At 38.3% G+C, this 23,433-nt stretch overlaps 2 protein-coding genes across 2 annotated transcripts; one reads left to right on the forward strand and one right to left on the reverse strand.

Annotated features, from left to right (window-relative positions):
• Nucleotides 1-7,049: 7,049 nt before the first annotated feature.
• LOC103716445 (uncharacterized) lies at nt 7,050-17,687 on the reverse strand. Its single transcript, XM_008804437.5, has 5 exons — nt 17,253-17,687; nt 16,618-16,695; nt 10,880-10,979; nt 9,629-9,771; nt 7,050-7,464 (listed from the first exon to the last, which is right to left on the reverse strand). Exons 1-5 carry the CDS (start codon nt 17,544-17,546, stop codon nt 7,261-7,263), a joined length of 819 nt encoding a protein of 272 aa, XP_008802659.4. The 5' UTR covers nt 17,547-17,687; the 3' UTR covers nt 7,050-7,260.
• A 2,407-nt stretch (nt 17,688-20,094) lies between these two features.
• Nucleotides 20,095-23,068, forward strand: LOC103716439 (xylan glycosyltransferase MUCI21-like). The gene is made up of 4 exons (XM_026808219.4): nt 20,095-20,464; nt 20,562-20,678; nt 20,767-21,351; nt 22,330-23,068. The coding sequence occupies exons 1-4, from the start codon at nt 20,185-20,187 to the stop codon at nt 22,995-22,997; spliced, it is 1,650 nt and encodes a 549-aa protein (XP_026664020.4). The 5' UTR covers nt 20,095-20,184; the 3' UTR covers nt 22,998-23,068.
• Nucleotides 23,069-23,433: the final 365 nt, after the last annotated feature.

The raw sequence follows: 23,433 nt of genomic DNA on the forward strand, positions 1-23,433 counted from the left end.
CAAGTTCATTCCATCTGATTAAAGGCCAAACCAAAGTGCTAGTGACACAACAATCAAGAATGGCCAAATCTAGTAAAATCCAATAAGGGCTCGTTTGGTTCGCGGGAAAAGAAGGGGGGAAAGTGTGGTTAACGGGAAAGTAATGAGATGCCTCTTGTTTGGTTAGAGTTTTCAAAGGAGAGAGAAGGGAAAGTTGTATTCCCATGGGAATGTGATTCCCACATTTCATGGGAAAGTCTTTCCCATGAGAAACATGGGAAAGTTACTTTCCCATGAGGCGGGAATCACTCCATTTTTACTTTTTCCCAAAAAGTCCCTTCAGCATTAAAGAAGCATTAAAGAGGCATTGAAAATCTAATTTTTATTAAGGGCATAATAGGAATTATATATAACTTTCCTAGGAAAGTGGATGGCCAACCAAACATAAGCACCTTGGAAATTTGTCACTTTTCCATGATCAACCAAACATGCCAAAAGTACTTTCCTAGGCATCCTCTTCCTAGGAATTTGTTTTCCAGGAATTATATTCCTAGGAAGGAAAATGCTTCCCGCGAACCAAACGAGCCCTAAGGATCAAGGTGGAGGCCAATGCACTATCTGACAGCTAAGAGCCAGAACCATTCCACCGAGAACAATGTATGTTACAAGAGAGGAACCCTCTAGGGTCACCCACAAACTAAAGAGAGAAAAATCCTAGGAAAAGAGAGAAAAGAAGCGAGAGAGAGAGAGAGAGAGAGAGATAAAACTAAAAAGGAGAAGAAGAAAAAGGGAAAGAAGAATAAGCAGAAGAGACAAAACCTCAGCCCAATGATGCCGGTGGTGGCCCACCATTGGAAAATGATAAGGAACACCAGTGTTCGGTGATAGGGCAGTTGGCGATGGAAAAAGAGAAGACAAAGAAAAAAGAATAGCCAAAAAATAGGGTTTTGGCCCTTTCGTCCCTATCTTCATGATCTCCAGTGGTGGGGCTCTAGCGACGGTCGAGAGTGGCATAAAGAACAAATCCCCATATTCAGCAACAAGCACCGACAACGAAGAAGGCTGGAAAAAAGAAAATAAAAGGGTTTTTGGATCTAAAAATAAGGGATAAACAACGTCTCTTATCCTTGGATTATTCTGGTGAAATCTCGGCCGGCGGCGGGCCCTATGATCAAGGAAGTGAAGACAAAAAGATCAAGGTTCTTACCTAGGATTCCAGCAAGGGCTTGGCTGCAATTTCTAGCGGCTGTAGTGAGCCTAAACCGTCGACAATCAAGAGAAGAAAAGTGAAGAAAGAGAGTGGTGGCTGTAGCAATCTTTGGTAATGAAAAAATTTGGGGCATTCAAGAGGAGAAAAGTGAAGAAAGAGTGTGGTGGTCGTAGCAATCTTTTTTTTTTTTTTTGCTAGGACGGGCGATTCATATTTGACGAGTACGAATATACCTAATAAAGTCAGAAAACAGAATATCTCGGAGTGCCCGAGACAGCTCCCCATTTGTAGCCCACACGGTACTACCCGTATGGCTGTCCACATAGGTGGCCACCCAATTTGCAACCCTATTAGCTTCACGGAAGACATGCTTGGCCTGAAAGGCTACTCAATCCCTCGTCATGGCCCAGATGTCACGAAGCAGAGGGTGGCCATCACCCGCACTCCTCGGACCCCCAGGATCTATCTGATAACTGTGGCCGAGTCGTCCTCTAGAATGACTGAGCGAACTCACAAACCTAGCCGGACATGTCGAAGGCCTGCCCACGCAGCCCTCAACTTTGCACCAGGAACTGAAACATCGAATAGCTGACAACCACCTGCTGCCATCACCCTTGCGTTCGGGTCCCTGATAATAATAAACCCTGCGCCACCCCGTGTACCTCCATCCGAGATAGATCCATCAAAATTGACCTTGAGGAAGCTCGGAGGTAGAGAACACCAAATGGGGTACTATCGGAGCAGGATGGGAACCCCAAATATTCCGAGCTGACAAAGGCCCTTCTGCTGATGTAATATGACTAATTTCCGCCACCTGCGTCCGGGCGCTCTCCACCACAAGCCCGGCGACATGCAATACTTACCAAACGTTCGAGCATTTCTTGCCAGCCAGATCTGGTAAGATGTGCAAGTCGCTCTAACGGCCTCTAGTCGTAACGATGGTGTACCCGCCCATCGACAGATGGCCTACAAAAATAGGTCCCTCTGGCTTCAAGCCTCCCTCGGGGTCCCTACCAGTCGCCAAGCCGCTCTCGCCCATGCACACTGAAACACCGCATGGTCCACCGTCTCATCAACACCGCAGATCCCGCACTCTAAGGGAATCCGTGGTCCATAACCACTGAGAACTGCTCTTGTTGGTAGGCTGTCCCAGACCGCCTTCCATAAGAACAGTGAAACCCTTGGGTGGAGGCTCAGGTGCCGGATCTATGCACAGTCCAGTACTGGCGCATGCTTCGGTCGGAGGACGCAAGAGATATCCCCCACCCTAACCCCAGTCCTGTGCAAGGTACTCCAAACTCGGATATCTGGACCTATACACCCTAGAACCAGCAAGAACCGGACCCTCTCGGCAAGATGCATCCCGAAGACCTAACTCAAGCTGACCTCATCCCATGCAGCCCTCCCAAGACAAAGAGGTCGCATACTCGTAGACCCTCTGCTACCCCGACATTGACCATGGTCGGCCAAAGCTGCAAGGCAAGGGTGTCCACCCATAGGTCCCCAGCCACATCGATGCTCAGCCCATCACCTATCACCCACCTCGTGTGTGCCGATACAGTTGGCAGAAACCTCGCTATCTCTCACCACATGAATGAACATCTTCGCCCACCCCTAGCCCACGCCGCCGCCCCGCCATAGCGGGCTGCCATAACCTGACCCCAGAACCCCTACGGCTCTAGCATGAAACGGGCTGCATGTCAGGCAGTGAGCGCCTCACGCCTCTCCAAAAGGGACAGATTTCCATGGCCACCCTTGCTAAAGGGTAGACAGATGCTCTCCTAGGCTACCAAATACACCCCATGACCACCTCCGTACGACCCCCACAAGAAGCCCTGAAGCATGCGCTCGATACTCATCAGCACAGTCTTCGGCACCACCGTGTTTACCATATGATAGGTGGGCATGGAGCCAAAGCTAAGTACTGATCTAACCAGCGTCAATCTGCCCATCATAAAAAGAGACGACGCCCTCCATCCCTCCAACCTATTTTAGACCCGTTGCACCAAATCAGTGCACTCAGCTACCCACAACCTCCCGCCTGTGATCGGTATGCCCAGGTAACTCCAGGTCCCGTCCTGCTTGGCATCTCGAGGATTCTAGGATCCCTCGCCTAACCCTGAGCTCTATGCTCGGGCTGAAAGTAATAGTAGACTTCTGGAGGTTCACTCTCTCCTCAGACGCGACGCAATAATCTGCCAACACCCTCCTAAGGGCCAGTACATCCACTACCCGCGCCCTGGCCAAGAGAAGGCAATCATCAGCAAAGAGTGAGTGTGATATCGAATGAGCCCCTGGGGCTGGGATATAGGCCCCTAGCTCCTGAGTCACACATGTGGCCTGTAATGCCCAAGACAAAATGTCAAAGCAGATAATAAACAAATACAGGGATAAAGGGCATCCCTATCGCAACCCCATTGTAGACTTAAAGAAGGGTGATAGCATACCATTGATCAGGAGCGAAAAACTCAGCCCCCGAACGCACCCCAACACCCACTCGATCCAGAGCCCATGAAACCCAAAGCTCTCCAAGGCCTGCTTGAGGAAGCTCCACCTAATCCTATCATAAGCTCGTTCCATGTCCAGCTTGACAGTCATCAAGCTTCGCCGCTTCGGGACCTGCTTAAGATCCTACATCATTTCTTGGGCCAACATGACATTGCCAGCAATATTCCTACCGCCCACAAAAGCACCTTGCTCTTGGCAGATACCGGGCAGCAAGGGCTTTATACGCCCCACCAAGATCCTTCCCACAATTTTATATAAGGTTGTGCACAAGCTAATGGGCATGAAGTAGCTCGACTCTGCCGCATCCTAGCACTTCGATATCAACGTAACGAAAGTAGTCTTCTGATCCTCCGGCATCCCAGCCCGACTGAAATAACACTGGACTGCCTCCACCACAGCAATCCGAATGATGCCCCAATATCGGCAGAAAAAGAAGGGGGGGAACCCATCTGGACCGGGAGCCTTATCCTCCACTAGCGCCCAAACCGCCTCCCGCATCTCCCTCTCAGTAGCAATCTTTAGTAATGGAAAAAACTGGGGCATTGGAGCTTTAAGTAAAGTGGACGCTGATCTTCGTTAGCCTCTGGCAAGTTTGTGGTGGACTTTTCCTTCTCTGTCCGTGTTCGAGCAGGCTCCGCCCTGTTTGGATATGGGGATGGGCCTTTGGGCTGTATATTTGGTGCTAGGCTGGGCCAAGAGGCTAGCCCGTTCAATGTGAGGCTGACCCTCACAATTGTAAAAGGCCAAAAAGGAACATTGTTCAAGACAAAGAACAACTTCAGTGTTTGGATCGGAATTTTGGGCTTATTAGCATACGATCAAAATAATAAAATAAAAAATGTGCAAGGAAACGCATTAAAACACTTGTACAATTAGGAAAATAACACAATTAGATTTTGTAAATATCAAAACAAATAAATGACACCTGCCAATATAACATCATCCACACGGGTGTGAATTTATTATGTGATCCACCAAGTTGACCAACGACCGATCCATGGGTACAAATTTTGGTATAAAGAAATTTAGGTAGTAAGCAGGTTGACTTAACCAATTTATTAAATGGATAGAGTTCAGATTTGGTGTTATGACCTACCTAACTTATCTTGACACGTTTAATAATTAGGCTGGATTGGCAAATTTACAACTAAGTCTATTAAAGACCTGTTTGACTATTTAAATCATTTAAGACCCTTTTAACCTATTTAAAACTCATTTAATCTATCTAAGCTTATCTGATACTAGATGGATTACATAGATCAGGTCAGATTATCTATTTAGGAAAGAGGTCAGGTTGTAACAAAAAGAAAAAAGAAAGAATATAAAGAGATCTAATTACCTATTTAAGGAAAATGTCAAGTTCGGTTTGGAATTTTTTGACTCATTTAATCAAAAGATCAGGTTCGTTGGAAGTTACCTGGCCCAATCTTAATCAATTGCCGTCCCTTACTAATCCCTAGTTTCCTAGTGCCCAAAATTATAATAGTAAATCCTTCAAGCTATCTATAAGTTTTTCATGATCTTTTAAGAGATATCCATAGAAAAGGTCATATATGCAATATATTAATATAAATAAAGACATTCTCATATTAGTTCCATGAGATTAATAAGGATTCTTTGTTCGAATAGACTGATTTAGCTTATGATACATATGTAATTATTAAAAGATAAGGAGTATATTTGCAATGTTAGCGTTTTGAGGTATTATACATGCAAAAGTCCAAAAGTGAAACCTCTATTGCTAAACCTTGAATACTTTCTCCCATAGTGCCGTTGGCTGAATATTTTTCTAGAAAAATTTTTAGTGAGATAAATTGAATGCATTTTTCTAAAAAAAGAGAATTTAGTGCCTTGACTTTAGCTAGATAATCCACTTAGAATTAGGCTCAGAATGCGGTTTGATTTAATATTTTTATAATTTTAATCTATACATAAACAAATTCAAATACATATAGGGTGAACAAGAGAAAATTTTAAATATGTAATATCTAAATAAAATCATAAAGTGCTTGAACTAAACTGCCCTTTCATATGAATGCCTTAATGCACTATTTCATATTTCCTTCATGCTCTAAACAGGATTTTGATTTTCATGCAAGATAAAAAAAAAATAGATATTCCACCGATATATTGCATGTGCATGGTTTGCAATGCTAGTAAATAAATAGCTAAAACCGACTTATTATGTGGTTGAAATAGACAAGTTAGCGTAGAAAATGACTTTCCATTAAGAACAAATTTGATGAGTACAAATGCTCGAACTACTTGATAGCTCAGAACCTCGTGTATTTTCAAGTAGGTTGCAACATCAAAACCCTTTTACATTTTTGTGATATTATAAATTTTAAAATAATCCAATTGCTATCCTTTTGTACTTTGTTACAATTTGCTATCTATTTTTTAGTGGGTTGCAGCTAATCACTATTCCCTGATTTGCCTCTACGAAGACCTTGTGTACATTTTCTACATAAATATATGCAGACATGATCAACCGTAGCCCCTAGATGTTTCTTTTTAATCCAATCCTCGATCCAAACATGTACATGTATAGGTTAATGGACAACTTGCGCATACGAGGGGGAAAAAAATATCATCCATGCATATCAAGCTTTAGAAATAAGGAGGTTCGTATAGATCTCTTCCACATAAGCCAACAAGCTGAGCTAAGGCTGGTTGCCAACCTTGGAAGACTTTGTTTCTTTTAAAAATGCAAAACTATATCAAAGCCATCTCACATTTCATTTTCCTTTCTTTCTTTCTTTCTTTCTTTCTTTCTTTTTTTGAAGTATAAGAGGGGGAGACCCAATTGCAATAGATTTTTATCAATGATGTGGATTCTCAATTTAGCATATCCATCATTGATTTTGGCTGGTAGGAGTGTATACCAACTAAGTTGAGCTTAAAGCCTCATGAGCTTGGCTCAACTTGGATTGGAAGCGACTTGACACGCCCCTCGCAGGTGTAGGAAGCCATGAATGGCCACAGTTTGCCTTCTCTAAAATGAGAGTGAAGTGGGTCTCCTTTAGAACCACCTATCTATTTTGTTCAACAATAATGCTGATAAAAAAAGTCAAGCCTATGGAATAGAACAGGTGACCACGACCCATGGTGATCAAAGAGATAAATTACAAAGTGAACTTTCAAATGAGTTAATACACTAAATGCTGATGGCCTGATTAGGTGCCGTGGTCACCTAAGAGACCACAGCCAATTTTAGTTGCACTTTGATTTATCTCATTTCTCAACCAAGCATATCAACGATGTTTACTCTTGATCATTACTGAGCTCATAATTATGCTTCATATCAACTTGCCACAAAAAATAGAAGGTCAGTAACCAACATCCAATAAGATTACAATTAATTAGCCTATCGAACAATAAACCATCGTTATTTGTTGAATGGAGTTTTCAAGTTTGATATATTTCATTTTCATTGACAAGGTTCTAGAAATATACATGTGACTTGTGAAAAGATTATTAAATGTCTAGCTTACCTCAGATGAGATAATTTCTATAGTTTTACAAAACTATAATGTAGCCAGCATTTCACATCTTTTTTATGCTCACTTGTGAAGATTGTGAAGAATGTACAAGGATGCGGATGACAAGAAAATGCAGACTGAGTAACTAAGAAGATCCAGTCCTGTAGCTATTGTAACCATTTTGCTTCTTTCAAACATCTTTACCAGAAGAATCATGACTATAACATGTCCTACCTTTGTTTTCAATTCATCAAGGGAACTTATTTTCATCCATTTTGGCCTCTCCTGCATGACCAGAGAAACAAAAGATTTAATTCAGCCCTTACTAAAGTTCGGAAATTTTGGGCAGTTTCAACTCTGTTTCTCAATGAATTTACTGGGATAATAATTACTTGCTAATACAAATTGTAGCAAACAATAAAATGCTGAGGTATAATTTATCAAATATCTGTACTCCGTCGTTAATATCAAACAGATCCAATCAATATTCAGGATAAATATATCATATCATGCTTGTCAACAAATGAGAATGATCTATTTGATGAACAAAAGATTATATACTCAAAAGATTTTAAGAAACATAATTAAGTTATTAGCAGATGATGTTTGTCAAATTGTAATACATGGTTCAACTAACGATATTGGGAAATTTGAACAGTGAGCAAAAAGAAGACAAAACTGCATAAAGAAATTTCAAAATGAATAAGGCATTTCAAAGACAACTGTGGCATACAGTGTTAAAAGACATCTTCATCAATTAGCTAAGAAAGAAAACAGCTCTCAGATTAACTTCCCGTTTCCATGCATAAAACCAAATGGTTTTATGAGATTGTTGTCAATGTTCTTAACATGATTAATGAGCCTATACTATAGGTTCGGTGTTACTTAGTTGTAATAGCTAGAGAGATCTTGTACTCCACCTTTATTCTACTAAATGGAAACATTAGAACTTCTTAAAGTATTAAAAAAATCATGTTATTTATAAAACTTCATTGACTTAGCTAGTTAACCAAATGAAATAATTTTATCTCATGCATTTCCTAGCTTTAATTGGAATATCACATGGCTCCAGTGCACACTTTTGCATCTTTTAAGTGTTAGCTCTACAATATATTTTTGAAATAACAAAGAAGTGACTAGCAACACCAGAGTGTGCCTATTCTATGCAAATTACTCTAGCATACTCCTCAGTTAATATATTATAAAAGCAACCTTCCAGCCTTTCTTCAACCATAATATTTTCTTTAATGTGTCTAACTTAATCCAAACCGTTAGTTTCTGTCTCCCTCTGCTTAGGTGATGTATAGATCCACTCTTGCCCTTGTCTAGACCCAACTAGTTATATAGATCGCCACAAGCTGCAAATTTGGCCTTATACAGGATTTTCTACAATTTCCTTAGCCTTTCTGTCCTTCAAGATCCTCATTCATCTGTCCTTCATGACTATTTAACATGAGCACCGTTTTCCTTGATTTCCTTCTATATCAACTGCCAAGATGCACTATATTTTTGTATTTTACCTATGAACTCTCCAAGAACTTCACTTGCAACTCTCCTTGCATCAAGAATGAAACTGTCATGTGAACCATGATCATGCTGCTCATGGGTCACATGACCGTAAGACACCAGTACAATTGGAAGGCATTGATTTCTTGCATGCATGGCTAAGCTATCCTAGGGCTTTGAGTTTTCATTTTTCTCTCTAACCTCCTCCTCTTCTGAAGTGTGTTAGAATTGTTTTACACAGGATTATGTTTTTAATTATTCAATAAGAACCTAGAATCATGAGTTATCAAGCATATGCTTGCTAATTTCTGTTTAACATATTCTGGGTGGCCTTTCAGCCTCCCTTTACCACAAAAAAGAAAATCTTTTAACATATCTGTTTCATAAAATTAAATATTCTTCAAGTATTACAAACAAAATACACTTCAAATTTACAAAAACACAAAACAACAATTGGTTATATGTGAATAAACATGATGTCTCTTCATGTGTCAGCATAATAATATCCAGTCACATTAAATAATCATGTTTAGGAATTATAAATAATAATGTCATATTTGTACTAAATGGATGAACTAAAAAATGTTTATATGAACAAGACACACCCATGCTAATTAAATGAAACAGACATGAAATTTTCGTGCAGAACATGCAAGAAAAGAAAATTAAGTTATTTGATGTCTACTACAATTATTAGACAGAGTGCAATATATAAAATATCTCTGGTTGTGAGATGCAGTTAGACACCAGACTTGTGAATAGGTAGGTGTCAAGATATCTGAGATCCATATAAATTCTTGCACTTTAGGTAAAACATACAGTTCATAAGCGCACATGTGATAGCAAGAGGGGTAAAGAGCAAGTGAATGAATCATACATCTTATTGTAAAGTATATTAACAATTTAGACTATTATCAATTTATTTTGTAGAGATTACTCGTACCTTCAAAGCAAACATTCCAAACAAAGAAGATCCCAAGAGAGCACGATCTATGTTAGAAGGTAATCCAGGAGGCACATTGCTGATAAATAATCCATATAAACCCATACCAAATATCAACATAACAGTACCAGCAAGATAGACATCTGCAAACAAACAAGCACAATTCTAATAAGACGGCAGCCATAACAAATGAGACTATGCTGTTTCGAAGAAATTCAATACAGATACAGTACCAAATTAATGGATGTTGAAATTTATCTCTTTTGTCTTTAAATTAAGAAATTTGGACCAAAATTTAGAAAACTTGGTCAATATATCCAAGCATCAAAATGTGACATACATTGATAAATTTATTAGACTTTCAAATGTCATTAATGTAGACCATTGCTTGCGGACAATGAATGATAGCTAAATTAGGCTTAGAAGCAAGTTTTAGAATTTGTCAAAGAAAATTATTGTTCCAAGTTACATCTTGGTCTAGAACCTAAAATTACTACTGAGCAATATCCAAAAAAATCACGTCGTAACTTCATTTTCCCTTTTACCACTACTTGTCAACTTGACATAAACTTTTTGTCTTCACCTATGTTCATCATCAACATTATATTGTTATCAGTAAGAATGTTCTTGGAGTACTGAAAACATGGTAGTTCAAGTAAGACTACAAAATTTTTGACAACTTACCCCACTACTTGACTTTATGCCCTAAAATATGTATGCTTTTTTCATACATTGGCTCATACCAAAATTAAAGACTTTTCTTCCTTGATCCTCCTTAGGAAAGTCTACAACAATGCTAATAAGAAAGAGACTATATAGTCATTTTAACTCTTTTTTTTAAGAAACTCAAATGATAATTTTCACTCGGTTTTACAAATTAGAAATATAAATCCAAAAACAATAAGATTCCTTCTATAATGGTAGGTTTATTTTTTACTCTTTCAGTGAGAACAAGATATAAAAGTTAATCTGACATTTTTGCAAACCAGAAAATGACCTATTCTGATTAGACAAGTACCAAAGAGAAAAAAAAGCTATGACCATTCACATACATAAATAGCATTCCTATTAAGTTCCATAAACCAACCAATAGCTTTACATGTCAGAACTCATGTTGTTTATAGAAGGATTTTAACAACGAATCACATAGTTTCCTGTCAAATGTTTCATAAACAATAACAGATTATTAATTAGATCAATAAATTAATTATAGAAAACAAGTCATGCATTCGATATTGAAGAAGTCCTCACCAATAGCCTCAACTAATCGTAGTACCATCTTCCCAGTATGAACTCCCTTGATACAGCTTGTCCAGTAAACCTTATATGCATCAACTATGTAAACACAACCCTAATTCAGAAAAGGAACTACAATAATTAGATCGTAATCGAGAGAAAGAACCAAAAAAATTAGACCACATAAAAACCTCACATGAAATGGAAAAATATATCTTATAGATGACATGAAGAACTGATAAAAGAAAGAATCTATATGCTGGTAACAGAGACAAGATGATCATCCCAAGCAAGTTAATAGCAAATGGTAGATTGGGGGAGATAAAAAGAAGCAAGGATACTGTTTAGAATATGTCAAAAGGAAAACAACTAATAGAGACCAATCAACTTAGAACAAGATAGCAAAAAAGATCCATATCACTTCAATCGAGGCTTTACAATAACTTCCTTAAATACAAAACCCTAGCTTGCAGCCATTTATCCACCTATATAAGAACGTATTCTGGTTTTAAGTATAATTTATTGAATTTTCAGAAATTTTACTAACCATCACACAATCAAATGTCATCCTGTATTACCTTCAGCTTATTTCCTGGCTAACTCAGACAAGAGGGAGCTTTGCATAATCCTAGATTTCTAGTAGGCTAATTTGCTATAGGGCTAAAAATTCCATAGTGTTTGTGCAGTTCAAGCTCAAGAAGAAATTAAACGAGGAACAGGTCTGATTCAGGATGCGATTAGACCAGGTAGGTTAGGTTATGGTCAAACTCAAGCCAAGACAGCTAGCGATGTACCCAACCATAACCCAACTAGATCAAATCTATAAAGCTGTAACCATAAGACAAACACAATATAACTCGATAATCAACACAATTTGGCATGTGCTAGACTGGACTAGGCAAGGCTGAGACAGGAGTGAAGTGTTTGTTAGAGATTTCTAGTAGCATATAATTTATAGTATCTAATGAAGACTTCTCGATATAGGTAATTTTTCTTCAACCATGAGATCCACTAGTTTGTGATGCATGTAATCAAATACACACTATTACAGTTATGTATTATGCAGAAGCTATGATCATAAAGTATACATTAACCAATACACCACATATTATTGTTTTCTAACCTGTGATAGATTGGGTTGAGGGTTGTATTATAACACTTCAGATCAACTGGGGATGAGTGCTGTCTTATGTCAATTCTAGACAACTTTGACTTGGCTAATGCTCTCAAGTCTTTAACAATAATTAAACCCAACCAAAATCAAGTCAATAATTGCAAAACCAAGCTCAGCTAGCTTGGCAGGTAGCTACCTAAATCAACCCTAAGTTTAGGTTGGATGCAGGTTAACAAGGCCAAGTAGCATTCAAAGTAAGATGTTATGATGGTGTCTTGTATTTAAATCTTAGCCAAGCTGAGGCCCACAAACCCAAACTTTTGGATGTGTCCATGCACATATATTTTTTATGCATATATGATCCATAAGGATTTGCTAGGAATCATCTCTATTTTTTGGAGTTTCTAAGTGACAGCATGCTAGGGCTTGTGAAAGACCTTGTAACTAGGGTTTATTGCTCCAATCAAGGAGAAGGAAGTAATTCTCTCAACCTGCTCAACTCAAATCTCTTAAGAAATTTTGAAAAAGTAGAAAAATTGGCGAAAAAATTGCTTAGATCTCATTTTCTATCATTGTCAAAATTTAAACTAGTAAGGTCCGCCCTTGCATAATTCGAGTCAGATTTCTCTCCTAGTTAAAAGAGGATACGGCATTCCCAAAATAAACATGACTAGCGAAACATAAAAAGCAAAAATCCTACAAGAGGTAGATCTTGACTTCTACAATGACTTTTCTACCTAATTCTTCCCGGATTGGAAGATATATCCTATAAAATCCTTTTTTGAAAAAAAAAATTGCTTTGAGCGGCCCGCTTCGAGGTCCAAAAAATGGAATTTAATGCTAATCACTCGATACGCCGCACCCTCAAGAGATAGCGACACGTCATAGAACTCAAAAAGTTATCCTTTTCTAAAAAAAAAAAAACACCTCAATTGGATATCATATAGGCAAGTTAGGGTCTCTGAAAGTTTGGCACGCGATTCGGCTTTTCAATATGACGGTCCAGTTTTCTCTCCCTGTAATAGCCTGAGTAGTCCACATCAAGTTGGTGATTCTCCTAGATCAGAAACCCACTAATTTTTATAGTTCTCCATCTTATAGCAATACTTCCATCATCTCCACTCATAGACATAAGCCTAGGTGCCAAACCATGTAAAATATCATGTACCACCATGGTGTGGTTTTTCTCTTCTTTTTTTTTTCCTATTTCTACATGCCTAGAGAATTCCAAATTCGGGGGCTTGCTATAACATTAGATGTAAGGACCTTATTTGTCCCCAAGATACAAGTTGATACACGTACAAATGTATGATGTAAGAGATAATTATGATCAGTAGCATGTAACAAGTTGACCATAGAAATCTCTATCAAGTGTTCGTTGCAACAATTTATATTATTACATAATATTGTACATTAAATATTATGATACAAAAATACATTAATAGTATAACTGTTTAACTTATGAATATTTATTATAACATGCATTATGGTATATAATAATATTACAATACTATACAATAATATAATTTTAATAATAATTTTTAATGTTATAACACAATTATAATAATTATGATTGTTATATAATATTAAAATAATTAATATAATATTATAATAAATATAATAAATATGGATGGTTACCTATTGGTCAAATATAATCAAACAATAAACAATTCATTGTTTTAAAGGGTAACCTTATTAGGTCATTTGCAAGATTACCACACATTTTTCAATATCACGCAACCAAGCAACCGCAAATACATTTGGGATTGCCAATCGCAACAAAAATATTTCTTAAAACTGCAAATGAATCAGCATTTTTACTTGCAACTATGCCACTTCGTCATCTAGAGCAGATGCTTCCTCAACTCCCTGGAGTAATAGAAAGGTGACTCTATCGCTTGGCGGTCAGCTCCGCCTTCTTCTTGAAAACTCTCTCCTTTGCTGCTCTGAAACCAGCGAAGTGCTTTTTCACCAGTTGTTGAACCTCCTGTGGGCATTTTCGGCATATAAATACGTCGGGATAACCACCAGCTAAATGTTGCTTCAACCTGATTACCCCTCCTCTCTCAAACTTTGTGTTGCACCAAGTGCACTACAAATGGTGCGGACCCAAAAAATTTTGCCAATGATCCCAACCAATGTCACACTTTGGCTCTTTTTTCTTTAATGGTTTCAATCCTGTGGGTTTATCACGTACGTCAATTTATCAATTATTTAAAAATAGCAAAAATTTGTTACGATGAAGATAATTCTATTACCTCAAAAAATACATTTGATCTATCTAATACATAATACTAATTTTTCATATTATTTATTTATTTACATATTTTTAATGATTTTTAAATTTAAAAATATTTTTAAATATCATAAATTCAGATAAATATGTTTTATAATTCAAAAAATACTCCTGAATTATGTAATATGAACTAATAATTTTTTATAATTTTTGGTATTACTTATATAATTTTAACTATTTTTTAAAATTAAAAGATAATATTAAAATATAAATATTCTAAAAAATAGCTTAGATCCATGTAGAACCCAATAATATATGCTACATATATTTTATTAGGCCCGTGGGCATGCATCAAAGGCTACTTATTTTTTAATTTTTTCTAAATTTAGGCCTAGACCACTATGCACATGATCGCATCAAAATTTAAATAAATAGACACTAAATTTTTCTGAAGAGTAGTTTGCATGCCCCTAAATATGCTTCTAATGTTACATTTTTTTTAATTTTATTTTTTATTTTTTTTATTTTTTAATCCAAAAATATGTTTTATATTTTTCAAAATTATATATAATCCAAAAATCAAAAATTTTTATGTCATTGTCTAGATCATCCATAGATCTACAACATATCATAAAATCAAGCCCAATTCAAAAACTTTGGCATGATCTTTTCTTCTTTTGCAAATTTTGAGCTATTTTTTGGAGGAAAAAAACAAAGAAAATAAGATAGGTGAAAGAAAGCACACCTTATTTAGGCTTAGATCTTTCTTCAATTGTACTAAATCGGTGTGATTTTGCAAATTGGGAGGAAGGAGAAGCTGAAAGACCTCTAAACATTACAGAGAAGAAATGTTGGGAAAGCCTCGGGCCTTCCCAACATCTTTTAACAAAAGAAGGGTGGTTCCAAACCGAACGGTTCACCCCAAGTTCGAACGAAACTATCTGGTTTCGAATGGTTCCCTCCGGTTCGCGACCGGTTCCAGCCGGTTCGGTCCGGTTCCGGCCCTTTTCGGCCGGTTCGGGGCCGGTCCCGATTTTAATTGGCAAACCAAGGCCGAACCGGGTGGTTCGGTCTAGTTCAGCCGACCTTGATATCGTGCATGCTTGGTTTTAGGTAAATGGAAAAGTTCAAGCATGCAGATGCAATTGAAACCTTCAGATTGCAATCAGACTATGTGCTCTCACTAGAGTATTCTGATTTCTTCCAATAAAAATTACTAACAGATCTTATAACCATGAAACTTGAAATTTTTTATCCCGTCTTTCTTACATAATAGATTTGAGGAAATGGAAAATTTCAAGCATGCAAATGGAATTGGAACTTTCAGATTTAATCAGACTATGAGCTCTCACTAGAATATTCTGATTTGTTGCAATAAACATTACTGACAGATCTTATACCATCCAGTTTGATTGCCACTGTTTTCTATCTAGAGCTATGGGTAAATCGTCCCATTGGATAAATCTATCTCACTCATTTTGTCAACATTTTAGCTTCATCCCTCTATTTCCTAATATTTCCAAACAATCAAAAGTAATGTCCTGCAAAGGATTCCTATGTTTTGCATCTGTGACAATACCATCTCAACTGAACCTCTGTCACGTATTTTCTAGGATGTAACTCATAAGCTTCATCCAGTATGCCCTCATTAGAAACACATCCATCACATTGTTCTCATAAATGCAACATGTGATTTATATGATCACCCTTCCATTTTTTGCTTACTTTCTGACTCATACAAGATTGCACACCTTTTGAATTGCAACAACCTCCCTTCAATGTTGCCAGCATGTTAATCATAATATATAATAGAAAATCTCCACTTCATCCATCTTTAGTCTGCACTTAATCATATATCCATCATCCTATTACTGTTCTCGTGCATTAGGAGAATCAATATTCCACTAGGAAACAATATTACTAGCTATTGAAACAGCCCTTGCTTACTATGATGCAAAAGTTAAATTTCTGTGTAATCATGTTCACATCTGGCCAACAGCCTAAAGAGAGGAGAAGCTTCTTCATTGGCTTTCTGGTTGGTTCCATCCAGCAGAACAAATAACATGACCAGGCATGGAACATCCATTTACGTCAAGTAGTCTTGGTAGATAAAACTAGAAATGTTCTACTCGAAGAAACTCATCGACAAAAATAATGTAATGTTATGAGGAAGCCATATCCACCACAAGTTGAGGTCCTAGCCCCTGGTATATAGATAAGAATACAATACCCCGACAGTAAATCTGTTAGTAAAACAATTTTCTGCAAAATAGATGATTTAAGATATGCCATATTTCAGCAAGAAACTGCACTACTAACCAAAACATGCATGTAATTGCCTAGCTACAATGACAGATACTAGCTTTCCCCAATGAAAAATGGTAATACAATTGAAGTACCTACATTCAAAAAGCATAACAAAGAACCAGCAAGTGAGCCTCCAACAGCTAGAAGGGCCAAAAAGCGAAAATCAAAAATCACCTGCATCATCGGAACATAAAGTTACAATATTAGCAAGTATACTAATCAGGTGAAACTGACTATCAAATATAACAGCATTGAGTAACAGCAATAGATAAAGCATGAAAAAGCTTGGGAAAAGAAATCAAAAGAGACAAACCTAAGTGAAACTATAAGCAACTAGCACCTGACCCAACTACTACGGATTTAACCCACTTATCACCTCAGAAGCCTTTTCTTCACAAGGGTCTCAAGAGTCGCCACCGCTTTGGATAATCTAGAAGGAAGTTCTAGCTCTTATGAGACGTGATGTTAAACAATTTTCCACTTTCGTCTCTCCAACCCCCAAAAAATACCATTCGACATGTTTATAACGTATTTTTTGGAGTGTGAATTAAAAGCCCTAGGACCAATTACTTCAAACTAACACCGACCAGCATATTAGCAGAACAAGATTAGTTACATATTAGCATCACTAGCTGAAATTGATTTTATTCTCATTTAATTGGATCCAGAAGCTGGAACTTTAACTTGGTTCCAGAGGAAAAAGAAAGGGAGATAGAGAAAAGTTTAGTGACCCTTTCGACAGTGGATTCAGTGAAGCGCGCGAGGCGGCCGTCGTCGGTATTCCCGCTGGGCTCCGAGGCGAGCTCGTACTTGAACCCGGCGTCGGGATTCTGCGCGATTGGGTCCACGAAGGGGGTGGGCGCAGTGGAGGAGGAAGTAGAATGAGAGGCCTCGGCCGTGGTTTCACCATGAGAGGAGGAGGAGGAGAGACAGGCAACGGGGAGGCGGCGAAGCCCCGGGTTTGTTTGGGTTTTAAGGGGGAGAGAAGAGATGGGAGTGGCGCGGATGGACGCAAGCAGAGCCATTTTGCCGGTCCCCTGCCGATGGTCAGAGAGCAAAGAAGAAGAGAAGAGAAGGAATGGAATGAGATCTTTTGTTTCTTTTTTTTTTTTGCTGAAACTAATGAGAGATCTTTGACCCCCTCTCCTTGTCACGCAGTGCCCCGTTGCCCCTTCTTTCTTACCAACCGTTGATATCAGCGTCTCTCTGGCACGTGCTCGAAATGGTAAGATTTCCACCTCCCATCAATAATCCTACTTTTAATCAAGGTTGTAAATAAAATATTATTGCATTATAATAGCTACCATTGTAGTCATGATGAACCATTATAACAGTTACAATAGTCATTATTTATCTCAAAAATAATTCTTAAATTTAATTTGAAAGAAAATAATGTCATTATTTCTTATAAAGGAAAAAGTAATGTCATTATCTTTTTCTTTATTTTTTGCGCAATTTCTTCTTATTTTGTAAATTTTGAGCTATTTTTTGAAACTAAAAAATATAAAAAAAATGAGATAGGAGGGAGGAAGCACATCTTATTTAGCTGCAAATTTGAGCCCATCTTAAAATTTCATCTTGATTGTTTTTTCTTTCCTACATAGTGAGCTGGTAAATTTTTTTACTAGCTAAAAATAATATTATTAGTCAGATGACTAGGATCCATTTATGTTTTGCAATCTCTATGCTGATGAGACCTCTATTTCAGAGATTTTTTTTTTCTGTAAAGGTATTATTAATGACATGATCAGATAGAGAAGTGTGGAAAACATTTTTATTCTATATGGTCGTTGAAAGCAAACTAAATTTGAAACTGACCGTTCATGTAAAGAGAATAATTTTGTTGATTTTTATGATAATTCACCTAATTTTATATGAATTATCAGTAAAAAAATAGATATATTTTTTTGACATGTAAATGAGTAATCAAGTACTTTAAAATGAAAATATAAAAAATTCATTGAATGAATAAATATTCAAATAATATGATTGCACTACTTTTCATAAGATTATCATCTGATTACAATAGTATTATGTAATCTTATAGATTTTCAAGGCTATATATATATAATGTTAAATCTTTGAAAAAGATAAATAGGGAGATGGATTATGCTCCTAGAGGGAGGAGAGGATATTTATCTCTCACAATTCCAAAATGAATAATGGGCAACCAAATCAAAAATCCGTACTATTGATCATAATCTAATATGCTAAAATATATGATGAAGCATTTAAACTAAGAATTCACCTTATTAATCATGATCTATGCATTTTAAAATATGTATAGATTAAAAATCAATAGATTTGAATATTCATATCATAGCAAAATATGGTTCTATATCATTTTTTTTTTTTTTTTTTGTACCTACTTAATACATAAGCCAGAGATTACTAAAATATGTATTTTTTTGTTTCTAGATATTTTTAATGGTATATATTACGATCAATGGTATGAATCTTTAACTTAGATGTTCTATTATTGATTTTGAAGTCAAGAGAAGTACGATCTCTTCTTAAAAGGGGGACAATTCATCTCATGTAATAAGTAAACAAGTACTTTCTAAGAATACATATATAAAAACATGCAAAAGTGACTAATATAGCGAAGAAAAAAAGATCAACTTATTCTTTACAAACAATAAAGGATTTTTTTTTTTAACCTTATCTTAGCTTGTTCACCATTCCATTGTATAACTTTATCCAGCTTTAGAGCAAATTTCAAAGTTAGAAGACTAAGTTTTTACACATGTATTTACTGTTTGTGGGATTTACAACCTTCAAAACAATTCTTTAATTAATTCTGCTTAGTCTATATATAGCTAGGATAGAAAAATGAAAGAACTATTAAAGCAGCAATGAACATACCAAAACCATAGAAAAGGAAGTTATCAAGTAATTTGGGAATCAAACATACTAATTATATATGGATATACAAAGTAATGCACTAGTTGAAAACGTGTGGACCAAAAGAACTATTAAAGCAATGTAGAACATACCAAACCCGGTAAAAGAAGTTCTCAAATCTCAGGTTTCCTACCAACACCCCACAACTAAAAAGGAAGAAGAAGAAGAAAGGGAAAAAAAAAATCTAAAGTAATTTGGGAATCAGAAACTTACTACTTATATATCAAAATAAAGGAATATATGTACTAGTTACATGTCAAGATGTTCATGATGTGGAGGAACCTAATTTTCTGCTGGCTTTTTTTCCCAGGGTTCCATACGTTCTTTATGTATTCATGCACCAACTTTCCTTTAAATATATCAGTTATCCAGACCAGCCACCAGTACTCAACTTGTAGGCGGTCCAGGGTTCACACCTATGCGGTCCCTGGGCTAGCTTTCTCTTGTATTGGACCATAAGACTCCCTTGAAACCATCAGCTCCTATGGTTGGCTCTCTTAAAAAGACCGTGGATGCGTGCCGCCAGATGGACAATGTGAGGAGCTTTCCTTTAATATTTCCTTTGACTTGGATCTTTGGTTGTTAGGGAGTTCGTATCAGCGGTGCATAATTTATTCAATTTCTTATCATTCATATGATATAGAACCTGTCTCGAAGGCACCTGTCTATAGCTTCACATCTGCAATTCCATTCATCCTTTGTTCTTCCTCCTCTTTTTATGCTTCTTTGTTCTCCTTCATGTATACTTGATATAGACCGATGCAGATAAAGAGAGCAGCTACAGTGAGTTACCCATTCTCAGATGACAACTCTGCATCCTTGACCACTCGGCGGCCTTTCAAGATGCCTATGCAGAAGATCAAATCTATGTTGCGAACTTTCGCCAAGGGATCAACCTCTGATCAGAGAGAACAGAAGAAACTTTCTCTTTATCGGCTCGCGCCTTTGTTCCTGTTGATGCTCTACGCCATCTGCTCAGTTATAAGACTGGCTAGCTCGTCGTCATATTCTTTTTATTTAGCGCAAGCAACTGATTCATGTAAGCATTTTTTTTACTGCCTCTCCATCGCCCAAAACACCTTCATCTGCGTTCTATTCATCTTTTTGTTTCCTTTTTCTTTCCTTTGGGTTTGTAGTTGTTGCAGAAATGAGCAGTGACTTGGAATCCTTCACGACCCATATATCTTCCAACTTAAATTACCTCCAAGCTAGTGAAGAAAACACTGCACATCGATGCTCTGATCTAATCAATGGTAGGGAAAATTTTGAAACAATGACAAAAAGAAGAAAGTAGGGATCGAATAAGCCATTTGCTGAACTTATATATGATATGTTACGCAGGAAGAATGGTGAGAATGAGTTCATTTGGAGATGAAGGGCTCCTTTGCTGCGATCGAAGCCATAACCGGACGGACGTCTGCTACATGAGGGGAGACATCAGAACAGACGCTAACTCATCTTCCATCTCGGTCTATGGCGCTGGGCCTTGGCAGGTGCCCGAGACCATACGCCCCTACACAAGAAAATGGGAGACTGAGATCATGAGCACGATCGACAACATCACCCTCCTTCCCGTGGCATCATCCATCAATAACGGAAGCCCATCCAAGGCCTGTGAGAAGCGCCACGGCGTGCCGGGTCTCGTGTTCTCGACGGGAGGATACACAGGGAACCTTTACCATGAGTTCAACGACGGGCTGATTCCACTATTCATCACGGCGCAGCGGTTTCACGGCGAGGTGGTGCTGGTGGTGATGGAATACCATTCTTGGTGGATGACCACATACCGTCCGGTCATAAGGAAGCTAACCAACTACAAGGTGGTGGATTTCTCCAGGGATCGTCGAGTCCACTGCTTCTCGGAGATGATCGTCGGCCTGAGAATCCACGGCGAGTTATCGATCGATCCACTGCTCATGCCCGAAGGTACATTTCATATCCTATGTATCTCTCTGTCATGCTCGTATCTATCAATTTGGTGGATTCAAATTGCAAAGAATATGCTTCAAGTTAGGAAGAGAACTTCAAACGTTTGATGATTTCCTTGCATGGAGGTTTGGCGAAAGGGGATGGCACATCTTTTTCCAAGTTGGATGGGGCCCATCTGGGAATGGTTACACGGCAGTAGGATGTTCAACAAGATGAGCTGTTTGGTTTCGAGCATCATTGGTCTTGACCGTGTAATCATTGGGCCGCCCACTTGCCGGTTTTGAAACGCGTTTGAGTGGGATAGATTACTTGCAGATGTGGAGCCAACTAAAGTATGAAGTTTATAGTAGAGAGAAGGAAAATATAATAATAATTCTTGAATGACATGCCAGCTTAGTCTTTTACCTACCCAAGCCATGCCGCCAGGCGTGAGGCAGCTGTCTGACAGCTCCCAGAAGAATCTAAAATGGATCTCTTAAACTTGTCAAATTTAGAGCTCATCTGGTAACGTCGTTGTTTTTGTATTTTGGTTTCCTCATAAATTAAAAAAATATTACATTAGAGATCGATCTTGATGAAAGCACTTGCACGAAAATTCTCCTTAAAAGTTTTGCTACCAAAATTTCTAAAAAATTTACAAATAATACGAGAAAACAACAAAAATTTCATCCAGACTAGTACATTTTTCTTCTTGGATATTAAAAAAAAAGAACAACAAAAGCAATATCAAACAGCGTTTAATGTTTCTAATGCAACCCTAGGAAACAGTTTTATCATGATCGAATACAGTAAAGAAACCAAAGAAACTTTAACATCTGGTCCTATTTGACTACAATCTTCCATGACATCACGCATGGATGCCCATACAGTCCGCCTGAGGAGTTCTGCCCCACCCTCGCTTGCCTGATGAACTACCACAAAAACTAAGAATTTGAAGCATGTGCGATCAATTAATAATCTCTTGTGGAATGGCAGGTATTGGGATACAAGATTTCCGGGCTTTACTTGGCCAGGGACTCGGTGACAGCCAACTGAAACCACAAGAAGCCCGTCCACCATTGGTGGCGCCGCCGCCGGCCTCCGCCAGCCACAGCAACAGACGCTGCAGCACCTCCAAACCTAAGATGACAATCATCATCCGCAGCAAATCAAGGGTACTACTCAACCTCGATGAGATAGTGAAAGCCTGCGAACATATCGGCTTCGAGGTGCAGGTCCTGAAGCCCAAGAGAGGCATGCCATTGACAGTGATCCACGACGCCCTCGATGCGGCCGACGTGATGCTAGCCGTGCATGGAGCAGCGATGACCCACTTCCTCTTCATGCGGCCCCGCTCCGTCCTCATACAGATCGTGCCATTAGGCTTGGATTGGGCGGCGGAGACTTACTACGGCGAGCCGGCTCGGAAGCTTGGGTTGGAGTACATGGCCTACAGGGTGAGGCCGGGGGAGAGCTCCCTCTCCAAGGAGTACCATCGCCGGAGCCCGGTTTTAATGGATCCTAGTATCATCACAAGGCAAGGGTGGTGGGAGACGAAGAGGATTTACCTGGACAGACAGAACATCAAAGTAAATATTGGAAGATTTAGTAGGGTGCTCGCAAAGGCACATTCCCATATCTGTAAGCTATATGCAAGCGTGTAGAGAAGTATACTACAAACACATACTAAAATGGAGTCAATTCTTTTGTTCTTATAAGAAATTAATTACTGAAACCTGTAAATGCGCTCTCGCTCCTCTAACTAACTAAACCTGTTGGGGTCAGCATACTCTAGGGCTGCTTGACTTGTTCGAAGATGGAGCGGTCTATCTACCATGCGCTCTTTGGTTGTCAGCAAGCTGCTCAAATCTGGGAGTTCGGCTTGACACAGCTTTCTGAAGGAGTCCTCTCAGAGGCCCGCCCTGGTGGAGCAGGGGATTAGGGCGACCTATCTGGCTTACTACAGCTAACTGGATAGGAATGCTCGAGTCTTTGAGCACAGAAATGTGCAGCCGAGGATGGTGGTGGATAGGGCCCTTCTTCATGCAGTGGAGGCCCTTGGCATCACAGCATCGCCATCCTTTGGGCTGACTAGGAAAA

This window comes from Phoenix dactylifera, chromosome 17, assembly GCF_051530095.1.
Source record: "Phoenix dactylifera cultivar Ajwa chromosome 17, Ajwa_hap1_PhDact_Kaust_v1.1, whole genome shotgun sequence".
NCBI lineage: Eukaryota > Viridiplantae > Streptophyta > Magnoliopsida > Arecales > Arecaceae > Phoenix > Phoenix dactylifera.